The sequence below is a fragment of the Geotrypetes seraphini genome, chromosome 3 (assembly GCF_902459505.1).
Source record: "Geotrypetes seraphini chromosome 3, aGeoSer1.1, whole genome shotgun sequence".
NCBI lineage: Eukaryota > Metazoa > Chordata > Amphibia > Gymnophiona > Dermophiidae > Geotrypetes > Geotrypetes seraphini.
In genome coordinates, this window is record NC_047086.1 from 278947794 (window position 1) to 278970313 (window position 22520).

Here is a 22520-nt window from a genome sequence, read left to right on the forward strand (position 1 = left end):
AGAGGCTCAGTCTCCTGCAGAGACATCTGCAAGGAGTCCGATTGTGGCAACCGATATGATAGGAGATCATCCTGGAGAGAATACGTGAAGGGACCACGTCTATCGTGGCTGTCATGGAGCCCAGCACTTGAAAGTAGTGCCATGCGGATGGAGCCGACTTGATTAATAAATTCATTATCTGGGTACACAGCTTCTGTCTGCGTGACTCTGGAAGATAGACACGGCCCTCTGCTATGTTGAAGAAGACTCACAGATATTCCAGGAATGGGGATGGAACCAGTTGACTCTTTCGGAAACTCGCTATGCAACCCAGGCTCTGTGAGACCCTAACTATATGAGCCACCACCTGTTCTGAGAACAATGGTGCTCTGTACTTGTAATCCTGTCCTGTACAGATACATAGCTACCTCTATCATCCTTGGTGAACATGCAAGATGCTTGTCACCAGTCCAAAGGGAAGAAGCAAGAACTGGTAATGGTTTTCCAGGACATGAAATCTCAGGAACTTTCTGTGTTCCTTAAAGATGGAAATATACAGGTAGATCTCCATCAAATCCAGAGAGCCAGAATTTCCCCGGGCACCACTGCCACTATTACTGACCTCACTGTCTCCAAGCAACAGCGTGGAATATTCAGCGCTGCTTCGACATGTGTGAGATCCAGAATAGGTCTCCAATCTTCTGAGTCTTTCTTGGGCACTATGAAGTACAGTATAAGGAGTATCTGTGTAATCCTAAATCCTCAATTGTCACAATAGAGAATGACACGGTGACCTGTTACTATGGATATTTATTTATTTAGATTTCTATCCCGTCCTCCCATGAGCTCAGAACAGATTACAAAAGCACATTCACAGTAGATTACAGTAGACACATTCAGTTAGATTATATTAAAAACATAGAGTATGATGGCGGAAACGGGCTGACAGCCCATCAAGTTTGCCCACTCAAGAACCCTTCCTCCTCGAGAAACCGTCTGTTAAGCATTGCTCTGGAGCGAACCCACCTGACGGTCCCAACGTCCCTTGAAGTCGAGCGTTGTACTGGCCTCAACTACCTGGCATGGAAGACCATTCCATTTATCAATTACACTTTCGGTGAAGAAGTATTTCCTGGTGTCCCCATGAAATCTACCCCCCCCCCCCGCCTGAGTTTTAATGGGTGCCCTCTTGTCACCGTGGGACCCGTAAGATAAAAGATTTCTTCTTCCACTTCAATGCGGCCCGTGATGTATTTGAATGTTTTTATCATTACAGTTATAATAGAAATTCATGGTACATTACATGGGACAGCCATGAGAACTGTGCGTAGCCATGGTAGGGTAGGACATAACAGGATGCAGAAAGATGTTAATAGCAGTCACAGGAGGTGTTTCCTGCTGATTGTATAATAGCATTCGTCGGAAGAAGAGAATAGGGGAACTGCTTGCTGGAGTTAGTTCAGGTGAAAAGGAAGGTTTTTACTGCTCTTCAGAAGCTCATCAATGAGTTCAGTGATCTGATCTATACAGGCAGTTGGTTCCATAGGCGTGGAACAAAATGGCTATAGGAGTGCTTGTGGGCTGTTTCCATCAGAAGAGCTGTCCCTGGAGGATGCTTAGCCGCCTCTCTGCCTTGGAGCGGAGGGGGGCAGGGGTGTACTGTTGAAGTTTGGAGGTGATGTAGGCTGGAGTTTTGAGAAAGAATCATTTGTAAGTTATTATCAGGGCCTTGAATGTGCAGCGTTTGTTGATCGGTAGCAAGTGTTCTGCTTGGAGGGCTGGGAAGGTGGGTTTGTGATAATTGAGGTTGCACAAGAGGCAAATTGCCGAGTTCTGAACCCGCTGGAGGTGTTTGGGTTCCTTGCCGGTCACTCCATTAAATATGGAGTTACAGTAGTCCATCCTGGAGAGTACATAGGTGTGAAGAAGTTGAGCTAGGTCAAGTTTGGAGATTTAGGGTTTGATCCTTCTCAGTTGGCGCAGGTAGTTGAAGGAGGTGGAAACCACTTGCGAGATGTGAGCAGAGAGGGATAGATGGCCATCTAGTATTACCCCGTGGCTGCACACCTGGTTTTAAGAGGGTGACTCTCCATGATAGTGTTGGACGGGTGAAGCTAGTGGGGTTTTTTTCCCCCTGATCTATAGGAGCTCTTTTTTGGAGGCATTTAGTTGTTGTTTGTTGTCTGTCATCCAGTTTTTCATGTCCGAGAGGCAGTGTTGAAGGTTAGTGAGTTGGGCAGAACAGTTTTCACCTAGGGGGATCAGTAGCTGGATGTCATCGGCATAGGAGTGGACTTTAATGTTATAGTTTTGGGCAGTATCAATGTCTGGTTTGATGTAAAGGTTAAATAGAAGAGGGGACAGCAGAGCACTCTGGGAGTCTCTGTATTTGATAGGTTTGGGTTCTGACTTGTGTGGTCCTAGTATTACTGACTATTATTTGATGCAGAAAGGAGGCGAACCATTGATTCCAAGGTCGGTGAGTCTGTGCAGTAGGAGCTAGTGATTGATGGTGTCTAAGACAGTGCTCAGGTCTAGTAGTAGTAGGACATCACTGCCTTGACCAGCTGTCATCAATGATGTCTAGGAGAATTGCCTCCGTGCTGTGGCATGCTCAGACGCCAGATCAAAATGAGGATAGGGCTCCTTGTTCTTCTATGAATGGCTGTAATCAGTGGAGTACTATTCGTACCAAGAGTTTGGAGATGAGATAACTGCAATAAACTCACAGGAATGGATAGAATTTATATCTGCTCACCACCGATGTGGGAACAAATCTTTTTGCAGTAAACAGCTTTGTTCCCACGGGGAAACTCGCCAACACAGCTCCCCAATATCCCACCTTCCCTTCTTCCATCATGGGTCTGGCGGCTCCAGTCCGCCTCCCCTCACTCGTGGATCTGGCGGCTCCAGTCCGCCTCCCCTCACTCGTGGATCTGGCGGCTCCAGTCCGCCTCCCCTCACTCGTGGGTCTGGCGGCTCCAGTCCGCCTCCCCTCACTCTCGGGTCCGACGGCTCCAGCCCGCCTCCCCTCGCTCGCAGGGCTGGCGGCTCCAGCCCACCTCCCCTCGCTCGTGAGTCCGGCAGTTCCAGCTGGCTTCCCTACCTCCCTGCCGCTAGCGAGTCGATCTCTACACAGGCTTGCTTGACAGTGCTCATGGCATTCCCTCTGTTGGGCTCCTCCTTATAATGCAACTTCCTTTTTATGCAAAGACAGGAAGTTGCTTCATAAGGAGAAGCCTGGCAGAGGGAAAGCAGCCAGCACCTTCGAGCAAGCCTATGTAGAGATTAGCTCATTATGCAAGGTGTATGCCAGTGGCAGGGAGGAAAGGGAGCCGTCGGCTCTGATGGAGAGGGAGCAATGTAAGGCAAAGTAGATAGAGGAATTGACCCAGGAGGGGGGTTGGAACTGTGAGCTGTGAGCTACAGGACCTGCTGGAGGGGGAGCTGGAGGGAAGGGGGGAGAGGTTATGTACCTGTGAAAGGGGACCTGCTGGAGGGAAGAGAAGGGAAAAAGGAGATACCATACTAAGCGAATGTTGGAATAGGGAATGAAATACTGAACACAGTAGAGAGAGGGAGAGACATGGAGGTATCAGAAACAGAGAGGAAATAATGGGCATGAATAGGGATAAGGACACAAAGGGAGATGCTGCTTGGGAATGGTACATGGACAGAGAGGAACAATTATAGAACACACAAAAAGAGACAGAAACCCCACGTAATGTCAAATACCAAAAGAACAGGGAGTGGGATAGACTACGTCAACCTGGGTTACACAATCTTTATTTATACAAATCAATTTACAAATGTAATACATATAAAAAAACATGAAAAGTCCAAGTATAAAAGTCCTATGAGCAATGACCCAAAAAATCCTGTGTCCAAAGACCCGACACAGTCTGTGTTTCGGCCTCCAAACGGAGGTCTGCCTTAGAGGTATAATGTGTTGGTCTGCCCACTAGGTATCACTGCGAATGCTGGAAAAGCACTTTGTTGTCTGGTGATTTCATGAGACTCTGGTTGTACTTCCTTCTGACTGCATGCAATGTCACCTCAGTAACAACTTCATTAGGTTCATAGAGTAACTTTTTTAAAATATCCACAGCTACTCCAAAACTCTTTACACATGTCTGCTGCTTCTTCCCTCACTAGTTTTCAAGAACTCTCAGGCATTGAGAGGAGCAATGCCAGACATGGGAGGGGGGTATATGGACACAGAGGGAAAGTGCTAGATATGGGAGAGAACAGGAACACTGAAGGGAGTTGAGTAATGCAGGATGTAGAGTGGTGATGATAAATACAGGGAGATGGGCACAGGGGAGATGCTGGACGAGGAGGTATAGGTGACACAGAGAAGGGAAAGATGGGTACACGAAGATAGAAGATGGATGGTGAGCACAGAAAAAAAGAAATGTCAAATGAGCAGGAGACCCCGGTGAGTGAGTTAAGAGATGACAGAGGGAAACAGAAACCAGAGCCTGGGACAAACATTGTCTGAAAAATAAAATGACCAGAGAACAAAATGTCATACTGGTGTTAACATGGGTAGGGCCCAGGGCAGAAATTTGGGAGGGGACCCCAAAGCCCTCTACTAGCCCATGCCATCTTCAGATTCCAGCAGGCTTAGGGCTTTCTCTAGCCAGGGGGCAGTTGCCTTAATTGCACTCCTTGTCCTAACACCATCCCTGGTACATGTGATCTTTATATTTTGCACAGTATAGGAGGAAATAAATCTTTTTATTTCTTTGGTGTTGTACTATATGGAAGGTGTGGCTTGTTAGGATTTTGGCTTAATTTATATGTATCAATTTTGGTCAGTTATTAAGTATTTGGTATTTGTGTTGTGTATGTGACCAAGGTTAGGATGAATTTTCTATGTAGCATTCAGTTTTCCTGATAGTGGAGGGGATATGGGTTTTGTTAATCCTTTTTCGGTATTTGTGACCTATAAAATGACAGTTGTACAGCATGTTATTCTTTTTTACACTTTAATAAAATGATTTCAATATAAATAGCTATTTAAGACTTGTGCGGATGGGATCAGACAGAGCTCGTGGGGACTGGCCAGAGACAATTTTTTCCCCACGTCATTCTCCAATCTGTTAAGATCTGGGTGAATTTGAGCTTGCAACCGCTTCGAATGATCTCCAGTTCCCAATGATCTGATGATATCTGCACCCAGACCTCTGCATATTCTGAGAGCCATCCCCCTATCCTCAGGGAAATGGCTCTGGACTTAGTGGCATCATTGTGCTTTCTTGGAGGCTGAACCAAGATGAGAACTGGAGACTTGATCCTGCCTGGGTCCTGAAAAACCCTGGACCTCCTGATTGCTGTTGAAAGTGCCTGGAGCCACAGAAATTAGATTGTTCAACCCCTGTCCTAACAGCATTTGTCCCTTGAAAGGAAGTCTGCTGAGGGTAGCCTTGGAAGTGGAATTGCCTGCCCACTGTCTGATCCAGAGCATTTTGCGGGTTGAGATAGAATAGCCAAGACTTTGCTCATGACTCTGACGACATAGAGAGCATCGACCACATAATCCACTCCTGTTAATAGAAGCTGGGACAAAGGTTCACCCTCTGCCAGCGGAATCCTCTTCGGATTTTTTCTGTGTCCCTTCTACTTCCTTGGGAGCTCAACTGCCACCTGCAGTTTTTCCCTTCTGATCGTGACCCGGAAGGCGTGTTTCTGTTATGCTCTCCTTATTTTATTTTATTCTGTGTCTTTTCAACCTTATTCGGTGTTTTCACTGCTTGGACCTTTCACCTTGATTTCAGCTCTGATTCTGTGGAGAAGAAGCAGACTCCAGTCTGCTTCTGATAGGCCGATCCCTGGTGGTTCCTGTTAGCCAGCCTGCACAAGTATTTTTGGAGCTCGGAGCCATTTTTCATCCTCGCCTGCTGCTTTGCAGGGGTTCAAGAGCAGGCTGTTTGGCATCTATAGTAGAGAGTTGCACGGGGACAGAAATCAAACCCATCCCTGATGGAATCAAATAGTCTCCGCCCATCCCTATAAACTTCAGAAGTAGTTATTTCATTTAATTATGCTACTGAATTAGAGACCTATTTACAAATAAACAAAGACACTTTATTAATTTGGAAATATTCATTGGGAAGAATACATACTTTGTAAACGGGTTTCTACCAGAGCCTCTAATGTAAATATAAATACTCAGCTGATGAGGACCCCCAAGCTGTCAGCTGAGGACTTCCTCTGCAGGTGGCCGGGGGTCCTTTTTGCCAAGCTTGGCAGGCAGCAGTAGCATCCCTGAGTCACAGATGCTGGCACCTCAGTGGCTAATGGATGCTACATTACATTACATTATATTAGTGATTTTTATTCCGCTTGTACCTTGCGGTTCAAAGCGGATTACATAAGAAGAGAACTGGACATTTCCAGGAGGGTACATGACATTGGAGAATACAGATTGAGGGTATAGACTAATAACAGAATGAGGGTATAGACTTAATAACATTGGAAAATAAATCAGGTTACATTACATTACATAGCAAATAGTCTGTTTCCATACGTTGGTAGATAGTTGGTTTCGGTAGGATGATTTAGGTAGCTTTCTTGGCATTTCAGGGTTTTTTTTGTTTTTGTTTTTTATTGGTCGATTGAGGGTATGGTGCCAGGGAGTGAGCAGAGCCTGGTCGGAGTAAGTGGGGAAGAGGAGAGGGAGATTAGGTAGATTGTATATACTTTTTGAACAGCAGTGTTTTGATTTCTTTACGGAATGCTTTGAGGTCAGATGTTGTGTCAGATGCTACCAGCGACTGCTATGCTTGGTGGAGGGGAGTTCTGGCCATCTAGAGGAGGTCCTCTGTTGTCGGTGCTTGGGGATCCCCACCAGCCATAGCAAGGGTCAGCAAGTATTTCAACACTGTAGAAATAAAACCAGAAACACATTTCCATTTCTTTTGAACACAATACAAAGACATCTGCTATATACATTTCCCAAAACTAATATATTTTAGTCAATAAATTCAAGGTTTTACCTTTGTTGTCTGGAGACTTATTTTTCCATCAAGTTGGTCCCAGTTTCTTTTTTCCGCTTTCCCGTCTTCTGCAAATTCTTCTGTTACTGTCCATTGGTTCCTCCTACCATGGTCCAGCATTTATCCCTTTCTCATCCCCCAGACCACGTGCAGCATCTTATGCCCCTGCCCACCAGCCCCATACCCAACATTTCTCCTTCTATCACCCCTTTCCAGCACCATGCCACATCTCTATCTCCCTCCATTCCCTTCACCACTATGTCCAACGTTTCTCCCTCTTGCATCCCTTTCAATCTGTCCCACTGTTCCCTTTCCACCACATTTCTCCCTCTCATTTTTCTCTTCCCTATCAGCTGTACCTCCCTCCCTCCCTATGACCAAAAATTCTCCTCTTTCTTTCATTCCCCGTGTACACCATCTCTTTCCCTCTCACTAACGCACTCGCGTTCAATTCTCCCTTTCTGTTCCATCCCCCACCTCAGCATCTCTTTCCCTCCCTTTCTCTCTCACAAATTCATGCTTTCTGTATCCAAACACGCACTCCCTCTCTCCCTCTTGTGTCCTGCTTTTGGGCCCCTCCCATGTCCCAACACGCTCCCTCCTTTTCTGCCTCCCCTCCCGCAAGACTATGTCTTCCAGCCGCACTTCTTCGCAGGGCAGCAGGCCCTGCATGCTGCACATGGCTGACATGAAGCCTTCCCTCTGACGTCAGCTCTGACGTCGGGGGAAGACTTACGGGTCAGCTATGGATGGCATGTTGCACACTGCATAGAAGACCTGATGGAGGACAGGAAAAGGAAGCATGCGCACCAGCCGAGCTCCCTCCAACCCTGCTGGATCCCTGAGACCACGAGGGGGGTTCTCCACGGGATCCCCGTGACTTGAGGGGGCGTCCCAATGGGATCCCCGTGACCCGAAGGGGGAGCCCACGGGATCCCCATTGTCCCATTCCCGTGCAGCTCTCTAATCTGTAGGATGCTCAGCGTTGCCTTGCAGGGTGCTGGCTGCTTTTTCGCTTCCCTCCTTTTTTGTTCATGGTCCACAGGGGTGGAGGTGTGGTTAGGCATCGTGTCTGACTGGCAGCCCTCTGAAGATCAGCATTGGGAGAAACAGTTATTCTCATTCCCAACTACTGTAAAAGTGCTGAGGCAGGATGAAGAATATTGCTAGCACAGGTCACAGCCAATGAGGTGAATTGGGGGAGGCTAAAATACAAGTTTTTGAAGGTCCCTGCATGTGCCCCTGGGTCTCCCCTCCTTAAAAAAATCTCAAAATTGTTTAATTTGATGGTAGCTATCTTGGATTTTTAGCACTTCCAAAACTTCTGCAGGTTGAGAGAAACTGCTCTAAAGTATACATATTGAAATTTTTAAATCTTTTCCCATATGCCTTATGACGAAGACCATGCACCATTTTAGTAGCCTTCTTCTGGACCGACTCCATCCTTTTTATATTTTTTTGAAGATGCGGCCTCCAGAATTGTATACAATATTCTAAATGAAGTCTCTCACCAGAGTCTTCTACAGAGGCATCAATACTTCCTTTTTCCTACTGGCCATACCTCTTTCTATACACCCTAGCAACCTTGTAGCTCTTGCCATCACTTTTTCAACCTGTTTGGCCACCTTAAGATCATCACATACAATCACACCCACATCCCGCTCTTCTGTCATGCACATAAGTTTGTCACCCTCTAAACTGTACCGTTCCTTCGGGTTTTTGCAGCCCAAATGCATGATCTTACATTTCTTAGCATTAAATTTTAGCTGCCAAATTTCAGACCATAGTTAAAGCTTCGCTAGGACTTTCTTCATGTTATTCACACCATCTGGGGTGTCTACTCTATTGTAGATTTTGGTATCATTTCCAAAGAGGGAAATCTTACCTGAAAGCCCTTCAGCAACATTGCTTATAAAAATGTTAAAAAGAACAGGCCCAAGAACATAACCTTGAGGCATACCACTGTTAACATCCCTTTCCTCAGAGCTATCTCCATTGATCACCATCCTCTGTCATCTTCCACTTAACCAGTTCCTGACCCAGTCCGTCACTTTGGGGTCCATCCCAAGAGTCTAGATGTCTGTGTGGAACATCTTTTTTGCCAGATGAAATACAGGGTATGAGACTGTGTGGTTAATGAGGAAGAGATGATGATGGTAAGGTGCTTATCGCCTATGTATTTTATTGTTTCTATTTTTGCTTTGTTTTGTGGGTGTATTTTTTTGTCGTATGTTAGCTTGTAACCCGCCCTGGGTAAGGGCAGGAAATAAATCAAACCAAACACTGAAAGTCTTTGCTAAAATCTAAATATACCACATCTACCCAATTCTCTGGTAATGCTCATAACATTGACACTCTTGTGTACATGATATACATTTCATCCATTCTAGTGTATACTTATGAAAGGAATTTTTTTAAATTAAATTAAAAAATTCTGGAATCTCTCGGGGCACACAGTTTGAGAGACACTGCTCTAAGTAAAGGTCAGCTGAAACTGTAGTTTCTGTTGCAATCTTGGTATGAGCACTTACTTCTGTTCTGTAAGGACACTCCCTCAAATTGTCACATTAAAACCCCTAGATCCATCCCACAGGGAAGTGACAGGAGAGGGGTGGATTCAGGAGGGCATGATCCAGGCAGTATAAAAGGCCGAGCCAGAGCTAGGTTAAGAGGGGATTACCTAGAGTAGTGTCCTGCAAATTTTTTTAAGTTCCAGCACACTAAACTCAGGGCTGCGGCTGGAGGATATCCGGAAGTGCGAGGATGTCGACGTGATGATATCGCACGCATGTGTGATGTCATCACGTCAACATCTGCGGAGGCCCTCTAGACGGGGCCCTGAACCAGTAATTACTACACCACTGGGGGGGTGCTGGAGGAGGAGAGACACCGTTGCTGGCTGACTGCTTACAGGACATGCCTCTCTCCACGAGAGGCATGTCCTGTAAACAGTCAGCCAGCACTTCTCCTTGCTGCCATCTTGCAGCACACAGTTTATGATACACTGACCTAGAGAGATGTGACAACACTCTCTGCAGATGCCTTTACACCAAAGCTGCAACCAGGTAGACAAGTTCATCTTGGAACCTTGAAAAGTTTTTGTTTTGATCTGATTAGCTGAAGGCCAGCCTCTTGTATGTGTTAGGGACTGCTTGAACTCTGAATCCAGGGACCAGGCCAAGGTTCAGCAAGAGTTGTTGCTGAGTGGTGAGGAATCCATGTATGTTGTAGTCCTGCAGGAGCTTGGAAATGAACATGGGCCCTTCCTGGAGACTTTTAATAAAATATTTGTTTTCACTGTAACTTGAGTGTGTATGGCTTGTTTTACCTGACCCCATGACCTGCCCTTGTAACCAGTACCACACTCCACTCTTAGGAGCACCTCCCACAATAGCAGCTAAGTATGCATCTTGTTGATTTATATTTGTACCTTTTATCTGCCTATAGGGTAGGCAGCTCTCTTAAAGCCCATTGTTTGTGCATAAAACCCCCTTTTACTTTTGGAATGACTTGAAATTTCAATATGCTGTTACTTTAGATTTAGTTACATTTTCTGGTTGATTTTTAAATGTCTTTTTCTTTCCTTTAAAGATACAAAGGGCCACTGTTGGAAGATGGTGCATTGATGAACGCGGTCTCTGCAGGAGCTTCCTCTCCTGAATTCACCAAACTTTGTGCCTGGCTGGTGTCCGAGCTAAAGCAGTTCTGTAAACTAGAAGAAAATGTGCAAGCAACCAACAGTAAGAGCCCTTTTTGCTAAAGTGCATTAAGCAGTTATTGTGGGAATTAGTGCAGGTGAACGCTAACAGTCGAATCAGAGGCTTGATCCTTGGTGCACACTAATTTCTGCGTTAACCACAAAGCATGAAATGGGTCAGGGAATGGATGTGGGTTATGGCTTGTGCTTAACACACAGTACCTTACTGTGAATTAATTGTTAATACAACAAATAATATGGAACACGTAGTGCTACCTCCATAGATGGTAGAAATTGTAGAAATGCTATCTGCAATGAAGTTCACAGGTGAGAAAAGGATTGTCTGTGTTAACTATTTGGGAAAATGCTGGACACACACCAAACAATTGACACAGAGGCTTTGCTGTTACTGTAGAGTTGATTTTTGAAACTAGCACATACTAAAACAGCAATTTTAGCACAACTTAATAAATAGGGCCTCAGATTGCACAGAATAAGCATATAAAGAAACTGCTAGAATCTAAAATCACACTGTTAATGAAACTATATCTACTCGGTGCGCAGCTTAGTATTTTAAATGTGTATTTAGCAAGAACTTAGTCTCTCTTTAGTACGAGGGGGTGCTGAAAAGTTCTCAGCCCTACCAAGAAAGGAATGACGTGAAACTATAAAATTTACAGATTATGCCAAATATTCACCCCTAAGTTCAACACACTTGGAACAACATTGTGTGAAGTTTTTGTAATCCTTCCAAAATACTCTGTTGTCTGGTCACTGAAATCAGGCAGATGAGTAAAGACATGGCTATAAAATTGGAGGCAGACTCCAAGTATTCAGAGTTTAATAATAATAATAACAATTTATATACCGCAGGACTGTGAAATTCTATGCGGTTTACAATGATTAGAAATGTTACAGATTAAATGGAATAAACAAAGTACAGACTTAGTGATTGATAGTTCTAGAGATCATTTGTTGAGGACTAAGATTGTATAAGTTGGTTTCCTAAGTATTTCAGGAACAGATGTGTTTTTAGGCATTTCCTGAATTCCCCATAGGTAGTAGGCACGAGCAATTGTTCAAGGTCTTTATCCCATAGTGCTGCTTGATGTGCGAAAAGATGTTGGTGATGACTTTTAAATTTACAACTTCTAACCAGTGGAGAAACAAAGTTCGGGTGTGAGCTTCGCTTGTGTCTGTTGGTTGTGAAAGAGAAAAGGTCTGTTATATATTTAGGGGCTAAGCCATAAAGTACCTTGAAGCAAAAACAACCAAACTTGAATTTCACACATGCCTCCATCTGCAGCCAGTGTAGAAGTCGATAGGAAAGTGTTACGTGATCAAATTTCTTCAGTCCACAAAGTAGTCTAACCGCTGCATTTTGAACTAGTTGCAATCGCCGCATATTCTTCTGGGGGAGTGCCAAGTAGGCGATGTTACAATAATCGAGTTGACTCAGTATAAGGGATTGTACCAGAATTCAAAATGATGAAACATTGAAGTAAGATCTGATGGACCGAAGCTTCCAGAGGGTGAGAAAGATTTTTCTAATCAAGGAGTCTACCTGGTCTTTCATGGTCAGGTTCTGGTCCAGTGTTACTCCCAATATCTTCATAGTGGGTTGAATGGGATAACTAAGGTTATTGTTGCACATTGGTGCTTTAGTGTCAAGTGGGTATGGCGATGCTATGAAAAATTTTGTTTTCTCCGAGTTTAGTTTTAGTCTGAATTCAGTCATCCATTGCTCCATCCGATTTAGTACTTCTGTTGCTTTGGGGGTGACTTCTGAGACAGAGTTGGTGAATGGGATAATTATCGTGAAGTCGTCAGCGTAGCTAAATAGTTTTATCCCACCTGGGACAGTTGTGCACCCAATGAGGACATGTAAACATTGAAGAGCAAAGGGGATAGTGCTGATTCTTGTGGCACGCCAGATGGATTGGTCCATGTGTCAGATAGATCATGATTAAAACAGACTTGGTAGGTGCGTGATATAAGGAAACCTCGAAACCAGTTCAGTACCTCTCCTCTGATTCCAATTGCGTCTAGGCATTGTAACAGTTTTCCATGGTCCACCAAGTCAAAGGCAGAACTCATGTCAAATTGCATGATTAGGGCGTTGAGGCCCTTACTGAACAAGTAATGCAAGTTGTCCAGAATGGCCGCAATTACTGTCTCAGTGCTAAACAGAGGCCTAAAACCAGATTGAGTTTCATGCAGAAGAGAGAATTGGTTGAGATATTCCATTAGTTGGGTGTGTACCAATCCTTCCATGATTTTTTACCATAAATGGAATAGATGCTACTGGTCTATAGTTGGTTATTGATGTTGCTGATTCTTTACAATTTTTTGGGATTGGGGTTATTATATGATTATTATTGGTGAGGAATTTTCCATTGTTTAGGTTATTGGTTAGATAATTCAATAGAGATAATTTAAAGTCTAGTGGAGCTTCTTTCATAATCTTTGGGGGACATGAGTCCAGGTCACAGTATGATTTAGAGTATTTGTTATATAATTTGATGTAGTTATTCCAATCTAAATTGTGGAAGGAACTCCAAATCATGTCTGCTGGTATTTCATTTCTTGGTATATCAATTGATTGATGTTCGTATGCAACAATTGTTGAGCAGTTTTTTCTTAGGTTTTTGATATTTGAGTCGAAATGTTGTGCTAGATTATTTGCTGAGTGAGGGTAGTTTGGTATTATGCATGGGTTGAGTGTGGCTTGTGGTGTCAAATAAATTTGTAACTATGTTGAACAGTTCTTTTGTATTGGCTCCTTTTGAGCTAGTATTAGAAGAATTAATTTTGGATGAGTAAAAAGTTTTACGTTTTTCTTTTATCTGTTGTTTGTAGAGTTTTATGTTGGATCTCCAGATGTTTTGGTCTGACAGTTTTCCCGTTTTTTTCCAGATTCTTTCTAATCATCTTACTGATTGTTTCCTTGTTAGGAGGTCGATGTCAAACCATTTGTTGTATTTGTTTGTTCTCTTTTTGTCCATGGGCATGTCTTAGATTTTAGCCGAGTCCAAATTAGATTGAAATAATAAGTGAAATGGTCGGACCAGATATCATGACACCAAGTACCGTCCGAGAGAGAGATGGGAGGGTTTATGATCTCCTTTATGGACAACGCTACCACATTTAGATGATGGCCTTTTTCATGCGTTTGAGTGGGTGAAGGGAGATTGTAATTGAGTAAAGAAAGTTTTTTAAAGTCTTTCGCTTCTGGATTGTCTATTTCGTCTAGATGTAAGTTTATGTCTCCTGCGATTAGATTATGTGATGAAGTGATTGAGTTATGTAGGACAAATTCACAGAAGTCCTCTAGTTTATAGAAACTATGGACTACAAACATCCTAATTTTATTTGAATAAACTATTGCAACCTCTTATTGTGTAAACTGACTCGAGCCTCTGTTAACTGGAGGATGATCCGAGACAGGAAGGGGCACTAAGGACATGGGAAGGAGGCACTGGAGGCACCAAAGACATGGGAAGGAGGCACTGGGGGCACTAAAGACATAGGAAAGGGCACTAAGGACTTGGGAAGGAGGCACTGGGGGCACTAAAGACTGGAAGGGGCACTAAGGACATGGGAAGGAAGCACTGGGGGCACTAAAGACATGGGAAGGAGGCACCGGAGGCACTAAGGACATAGGAAGGAAAGAGGGAGGGAATAGAAAGGGACATTTCTTGGGCCTGAGTGCAGAAAGAAAGAAATGAAAGAAAGGATACACAGACAGAAGGAAACGCAACCAGAGACTCATGAAATCACCAGACAGCAAAGGTAGGAAAAATGATTTTATTTTCAATTTAGTGATCAAAACGTGTCAGTTTTGAGAATTTATATCTGCTGTCTAAATTTTGCACTATATTTGTCTATTTTTCTATAGTTACTGAGGTGACCGAGCTCGCAGAGATGAGGCGGAAACGGGGTTTTTAAATTTTAGTCCTAGTAGTTTGCCGGTCCACAAAATAATTATTTTATTTCTGCCGGTCCACGGGTGTAAAAAGGTTGAAAAACACTGTCTTACATGACTTCTCATCCCATATGCCCCCTATAAGATCTTTCATCTACTGCATAACAGTACACGAACACATTTGGCATGCAATTTTCTCAATACATGGTCCCCAGCTCTGGAATTCTCTCCTTGTATCCCTGCGACTCCAGACATCTTTAGAGCGATTCAGATCTGAGCTGAAGACTTTCCTCTTTAGAGATGTCTATTCATAACTCCTTATACAATACAGTACTCCCCCGCAAACTCGCGGTTCAGTGTTCACAGCCCCAGTTTGTGTGGGGTTTTTCCCTCAAAAATATTACTGTTTTTCATATTATCCCGCGTGCTTCTCTCCCGTGCTGTAAATACCCAGCACTCCATGCAGCCGCTTTCTCTGAGTGCAACTTCATAGCTTGCACTCGCCATTGCAAGTCAATACAGAAAGACACTCTGCAAGGGCGAAAGACAGAAAAAGTTTGACGGTTCCACGGCGTGGCGAAGAACGCCAGGAAAAAAACAGAAGTGCAAGTAGACTGGTGGCGGGGCATTGGTGCAATGAGAGAGCAACCTCTGGCAGAGGAGCGCATCACCGAAGTTGGGCAACCTGCACAGCGCAAAAATACAGAGAAAACTGGTCCTGCAGCCCTCTCCTGCCTCCCCTAAACCGCATCCAATTATCGCGGTTTTTCAAAATTCGGAGGTGCTCCTGGAATGGAACCCCTGCAGATTTCGTGGGAGTACTGTATTTCTTTTATCTTTCCTTAATAGAGTCCAGATAGACACATAGTTGCCCTTATGTTTTCCTCTCCCCACTATCAGTAAATTGTAATTCTACCCACTCACTTTAAAACATATCTCCCATATCATGACTGAAATTGAACAATGGACTATCAATTTTAAATTGAAATTAAGCACAGAAAAGACAAAAATTTTCTTGACAGGCCAAAGTCAAAATCACTATAACATCAATACACCTAAACGGTCACGATCACCCAATGTCAAAAACTATAAAAATATTAGAAGTCACCTTAGACACCCACTTGTCCTTGAGTAAACACATGAACTTGGTGACAAAAAAAGTACTTCTTTACACTTTGGAAATTAAAAACCATCAAAAAATATTCGGACCCTCTATCTTTCAGACTACTGGTACAGTCTTTGATTCTATCCACCCTAGACTACTGCAACATTATTTATGTGGGTATACCTAAAAAACCCGTGAGAAAATTAAGAATAGTGCAAAACAAGGCTGTCTGCTTAATTTTGGACTAAAGAAAAGCGAACACATTAGTCCCTACTATAAACTGCTACACTGGTTGCCAATGGAGGCACGAATAATATTCAAATTTTCTTGCTTTTGCTATAAACTGGTGTGGGGAATGGCCCCTACCTTTCTCTTACCACACTTCGAACTATACATCCCCACGAAGACAACCAGAAATCGCAATCTCTTTGCCTATCCAAAGATCACTGATTGCAAATATAGGTCCTTTCTGGATAGAACCTTTAAGTTTCAAGCTAGCAAACAGCAGACCTGGCTAGGCATTACATCAATAGAGCCAGGCTGACCTATGGCACCTTTCGAAAAGAAATTAAGACAGCTCTGTTCGATAGATTTATCTCCTAGTCAGATACCCTCCCCCCTTTTAAAAAAAAACAAACACAAAACAACTTTTATTCAACATGTTGATATTGCGTATTCTTACTAATTGTATTCTGTATTCACTGACTGTTAAGTGACATCTTTGCCATTTGTACTCTGAAATTCGCTGGTTGTCCAGCTCTCTTCACTGTAAACCACCTAGAAGTCGCAAGATTGTGGCGGTATAGAAAAAATAAAGTTGTTGTTGTTGTTGTATATAAACCAAAAGATTGGATTGGATCCTCCTAAGGAGCTTATCAAGCTTCCATTGCATGGCATTTTAAAGTTAACAACAAAAAAATTGGGAATCTCCTTTCTCTGTTCCGGCTGCTCCTCGAAAACTTGATTCTCAGTACAAAATCATTCCCATTCCTGGTTTTGATAAACCGCAACTCTCGCATCAATCTCTAGTTATGGAATCTACTCTCAAAATATCTGCTCCTTCTAAAGTCTATACTACTGTTCCTCCAGGGTGAGAAGGTCGGATGATGGACAGATTTGGGAGACGTCTCTACCAGAATTCTATGCTGGCTAATAGTCGTCAATTACAATTTTTATTTTACCTGTTACCTTAAATTGGGTAAAACAAATGACAAACTATTACAAGTATCTTCCATCTCATAGAACATAAGAAAGGCCATCTCTGGAACAAACCTTAGGTCCATCAAGTCCAGCGATCCGCACACGCGGAGTCCCCGCCCAAGTGTACCCTGACATAGTTTTAGTCCTCATATCACTCTAAGCTTCTCGTAAGGAGATGCATGTCTAGCTTACCCTTACCCATGTCACTTTATGCCACTATACCGTTCTAGGATTTAAGGAGATGCACATCTAACTTACCCTTAAATCCTAGAACGGTGGATTCCGCAATTACCTCTTCTGGGAGAGCATTCCAGGTGTCCACAACTCGTTGCGTGAAGCAGAACTTCCTGATATTTATCCTGAACTTGTCCCCCATTAACTTTTGTCCATGTCCTCTTGTCCGTGTCGCATTAGACATTGTAATAACTTTTTTTTTCCTGCTCTATTTTGTCGATTCCTTTCAGTATTTTGAAAGTCTCAATCATATCCCCTCGCAGTCTCCTCTTCTCGAGGGAGAACAATCCCAGTCTCTTGAGTCGTTCCTTGTATTCCAAGTTCTCCATGCCCTTTATTAGCTTTGTTGCTCGTCTCTGCACCCTCTCGAGTGTTTTTATATCCTTTATACACAGACACAGACCGTGCAAGTCTGCCCAGTAACTGGCCTAATATTAAATATTGAACTAGGCCAGTTACTGGGCAGACTTGCACGGTCTGTGTCTGTGTATGGCCGTTTGGTGGAGGATGGGCAGGGGAGGGCTTCAGTGGCTGGGAGGGTGTAGATGGGCTGGAGTAAGTCTTAACAGAGATTTCGGCAGTTGGAACCCAAGCACAGTACCGGGTAAAGCTTTGGATTCTTGCCCAAAAATAGCTAAGAAGAAAAAAATTAAAAAAAAAAAAAAAAGAAATTTAAATTGAATCAGGTTGGGCAGACTGGATGGACCATTCGGGTCTTTATCTGCCGTCATCTACTATGTTATGTTACTATGTTATTTAGGTATGGAGACCAATGTTGGATGCAGTACTCCCAAGTGTGGTCTGACCATTGCTTTATGAAGCGGCATTATTACTTTCTCCGATCTACTCATGATTCCCTTCTTTATCATGCCTAGCATTCTGTTTGTGTTCTTTGCCGCCGCCGCGCATTGTGCCGACGGCTTCAGGGTCCTATCGATTAATACACCCAGGTCCTTTTCCTGTTCGGTTCTTCCCAGAGTCGCACCTGACATACTATACTTGTGTTCCTTATTTTTTCTGCCTAAGTGCATCACTTTGCATTTTTCCACATTAAACTTCATCTGCCATTTGTCTGCCCATTGCTCCAATCGGCTCAAGTCGCTCTGGAGTTCCTCACTGTCCTTCTGCGAGTTGATTGCCCAGCATAGCTTTGTGTCGTCCGCAAACTTGATGATCTCACTGGATGTTCCATCCTCTAGGTCGTTGATAAAAATCTATATATATAAAATCGGAGGTATGTATGTGTGTATGTATGTGTGTGTGTGTGTGTATGTGCCGCGATCACACAAAAACGGCTTGACCGATTTGAATGAAACTTGGTATGCAGATCCCACAGTACCTGGGGTGATATGTTCTGGGGGTCTTGCGGCCCACCTGCACACGTGGGCGGAGCTACAAACAGAACATCAGATTTCACCCATTCATGTCAATGGAAAAAATTTAAAAAGCTGCCATTCTCACAGTAATTCAAAAACGGCTTGACCGATTTGAACAAACCTTGGTATGCAGATCCCTCACTACCTGGTGTGATATGTTCTGGGGGTCTCGCGGCCCACCTGCACACGTGGGCGGAGCTACAAACAGAACATCAGATTTCACCCATTCATGTCAATGGAAAAAAAGTAAAAAGCTGCCATTCTCTTAGTAATTCAAAAACGGCTTGACCGCTTTGAACAAAACTTGGTATGCAGATCCCTCACTACCTGGGGTGATATGTTCTGGGGGTCTCGCGGCCCACCTACACACGTGGGCGGAGCTACAAACAGAAAATCAGATTTCACCCATTCATGTCAATGCAAAAAATGTAAATAGCTGCCATTCTCACAGTACATCAAAACCAGCTTGACCGATTTGAACGAAACTTGGTATGCAGATCCCTCACTACCTGGGGTGCCATGTTCTGGGGGTCTCTTCACCCAAGAATTTATATGTTCTTGCTCCTGGAGGTGAAACTAAAAATGTTGTTTCTAATCAAGTTTTGTGTTAGTTGTATTGTATTCATTTTGTCAAATATTTCACATTATAATTTGAATATAAAGCTGTAAAAAAATAATTTCATTCACCACTATAAAGTATCTTTATTTGAATCCATTTACAGTGTTATTGCTATAATTAAATACCCGTGCAACGCTGGGCCATCAGCTAGTATTAAATAAGATGGGCCCAAGTACCGAGCCCTGGGGCACACCGCTAGTCACATTCCCCCAGTCTGAGAACTTCCCATTTATGCCCACTCTCTGCCTTCTGTTCTCCAGCCATTTGCCTATCCATCTTAGTATATTTCCTTCTATTCCATGGCCTTGCACTTTCCTGAAGAGTCTTGCATGTGGAACCTTGTCGAATGCTTTCTGAAAATCCAAGTATATAATATCCACTGGTTCTCCATTATCAATTTGTCTGTTCACTGTCTCAAAAAATTGAAGTAGGTTCGTCAAACATGACTTCCCTTTCCTGAATCCATGTTGGCTGGCTCTCATCAGGTCGTGTGTGTCTAAATGCTGGGTTATGCTATCCTTGATCAGCGCCTCCACCATCTTCCCAGGGACCGACGTGAGACTTACAGGTCTATAGTTGCTCGGTACTCCTCTCGATCCTTTTTTAAATATTGGCGTGACGTTCGCTATTTTCCAGTCATCCGGTATCTGTCCTGTTTTTATTGACAGGTTGGCAAGTTTTTGCAATAGTTCTCCAATTTTCACTTTTAGCTCTATCAAGACTCTCGAATGGATTCCGTCTGGTCCAGGAGATTTGTCACTTTTGAGTTTGTCGATCTGGCAGTAAATCTGGTCCAGGTCCACTTCTACTGTGGTAAGGCTGTCCTCTGTTGCTCCTTGGAACACTTTTACTGCTGCTGGAATTGTCGCAGTGTCTTCCTTTGTAAAGACAGATGCAAAGAAGGAATTTAGTCTGTCTGCGATTTGTTTGTCTTCCTTGATGTACCCATTCCTTCCCTGGTCGTCCAGCAGTCCCACCGCTTCTTTTGCGGGTTTTCTCCCTTTCACGTACCTGAAGAAGGGCTTGAAGTTTTTGGCCTCCTGCACAATTTTCTCCTCGTAGTCCTTTTTGGCATCCCTCACCGCCCTGTGACACTTCTTCTGATCTTGCTTGTGTTTGTTCCAAGTTTCGGTTGTTTTCATGCGTTTCCATGCTTTAAAGGAGTCCTTCTTTTCTTTTATGGCTTCCCTCACCTCTTTAGTAAGCCACGCCGGCTTTCTTTTGCCTTTGGATTTCTTTGCTTTGGACATCCGCGGAATGTAGAGGCTTTGTGCTTCCATGATAGTATTTTTCAGGAGGGACCATGCCTGTTCTACCGTTTTGACTTTACCCATTTTTTTCTTGATCTGTTGTTTCCCCATGGCTCTCATGCTATCGTATCTCTTCCCCTTTTAAAGTTTAAAGTCATGGTTGAGGTTTTAGTACCTTTCCCCTTCCCGACATCAAGGTTGAAGTTGATCATGTTGTGGTCACTCGTCCCCAGCGGAACCGTGACTTCTACTTCCCTTGCTGGCCCCATAATGCCATTTAGGACCAAGTCCAAGGTGACTTTTCCTCTTGTCGGCTTTCCCACCAATTGTTCCAGGAAGCAATCCCCTAGTACTTCCAGAAACATTGCCTCCTTGCCACAATTTGAAGTTCCCAGGTCCCAGTCTATCCCCGGAAAAGGGCGATCCAGTCGACATTTTTCAGATTTTCAGAAGGATTTTCATTTTTCTGGATTTTCAGAAGGCGTTCGACAAGGTTCCGCATGAACGACTACTTCGGAAAATTGAAAGCCATGGAATTGAGGGTGATATACTCACGTGTATTAAAAACTGGCTGCCGAAGCTCTAAGCTGAGCGTCACGCGCTGGTGAGCTCTTCACTTACTTTGGATTCCGTGTTGAATTTTCGGCAGAATGCCCAAGCGGAGGGGTCAGAGCACGGCTGGGGCCTCGCGGAGCTCCGTCGGACCCAGCTTGGGGAATATTGAGGAGCTGTTTCGCCGCATGCAGAGTTCCCTGCAGTCGGAGGCGTTCCCGCTAGAGACGCCCCGAACGGGCAGAACGGAGGCAATCTCTCAGGGACTTGAGACCACGCTAAGCCCCGACACAAGGGCTCCGCCCCCACGCCCTCAGGTTACCAGCTCCCCGCGGGAGGGGGAACTCTCCAAAGAGGGAGTATCTTCAGCCCTGGAGGCCGTTGTCAATCATGGAGGGAGCAGGGATCCAGACTCTCCACATTTTCAAGAGAGTCTGTTTGAAGAAACAGAGGAGTCGACAGCAGAGGAGAGCGGACAGATCCAGGAGAGTGCTAAACAGGCAGTTTCACCAGTGGGAGAAGAGTCTACAACTTATTCCTTTCATCTTCAGAGACCCCAAGAGGTAACACTTGAAACTATCTGGGACCTGGTTGCTAATATTCCTAATTTGTTAAAACCTCAATTAAATCAAATAGAAGGGGAATAAAACATCATGATAAAGAAATAAAAGAAGTAAAAAAGGAAACAGAGCTTAGAAAAGAGATTGTCAGCATTAACCAGGAATCAATTAAGACCAAACAAATTTATGAAACAATAAGGACAATACCAATCTTAGAAGAAAGTTAGAATCTTTGGAAAATTTTTCCCTTGGAAATAATTTAAGATTGGTAAATTTTCCTAAGGTCTTGATGATTACACCTCGGGAGATGCTGAAAAGATACTTAATGGAAATTTTGAGTTTGTCTGAAAATATGATACCACCATTTACACAAGTTTATTATCTTCCTACTAATCAACGGAAACAACAGCAAGAGGTTGAACAGGAAAATTTGGATGTGTCTACTATATTGGAATCCTCAAATACTGAAAAGGCAGTCCCAGCAACCTTAATATTAACAGTGGCATTGGCCCCGGACAAAAATTGGTTACTGAGACTTTTCTTTAAAAATAAAATGAAAACCTTTTTAGGAATGCAGATACAAATGTATCCTGATCTTGCCAGAGAAACCCAGAGGCGTCGTAAAGAATTTCTACTATTAAAGCCAGGGGTGTTGGCCCTTGGGCAACCTTTTATTTACGTCACCCATGTAAATGCATAGTGTATTATTCTTCTCAGAAATTTGTCTTTTTTGATCCTTCACAGCTGGTGACCTTCCTGTCACTATCTCGCTTGGAAAAAGGAAAAGGACAATAAGATCTAGCCCTAGATGGGAAGTTATTAGGGAACTTTGAGCTCAACGTAGATTAATCTCTGTATTATTTGTTTTTTCTTTTAATTTAAACTGTCCTTTGTACATCTTGATCTTCAAAGTGGACTTGAGTTAAAAATTTAAGTAACATAATGGAGTTTTCTTTTTGTTTTTCTTTGAAAATATGGATATGTATTATTCGTTTATTTCTTTGATTTTTGGACTTTAATAT

General features: G+C 43.5%; 1 protein-coding gene across 1 annotated transcript in view; it reads left to right on the top strand.

Moving 5' to 3' along the window:
- FAM98A (family with sequence similarity 98 member A) overlaps nt 1-22520 on the top strand; it is a 130793-nt gene that overhangs the window by 5068 nt on the left and 103205 nt on the right. Inside the window, 1 exon segment of the mRNA XM_033938897.1 lies at nt 10572-10720. Within this exon segment, the coding sequence (XP_033794788.1) occupies nt 10572-10720 (149 nt within the window).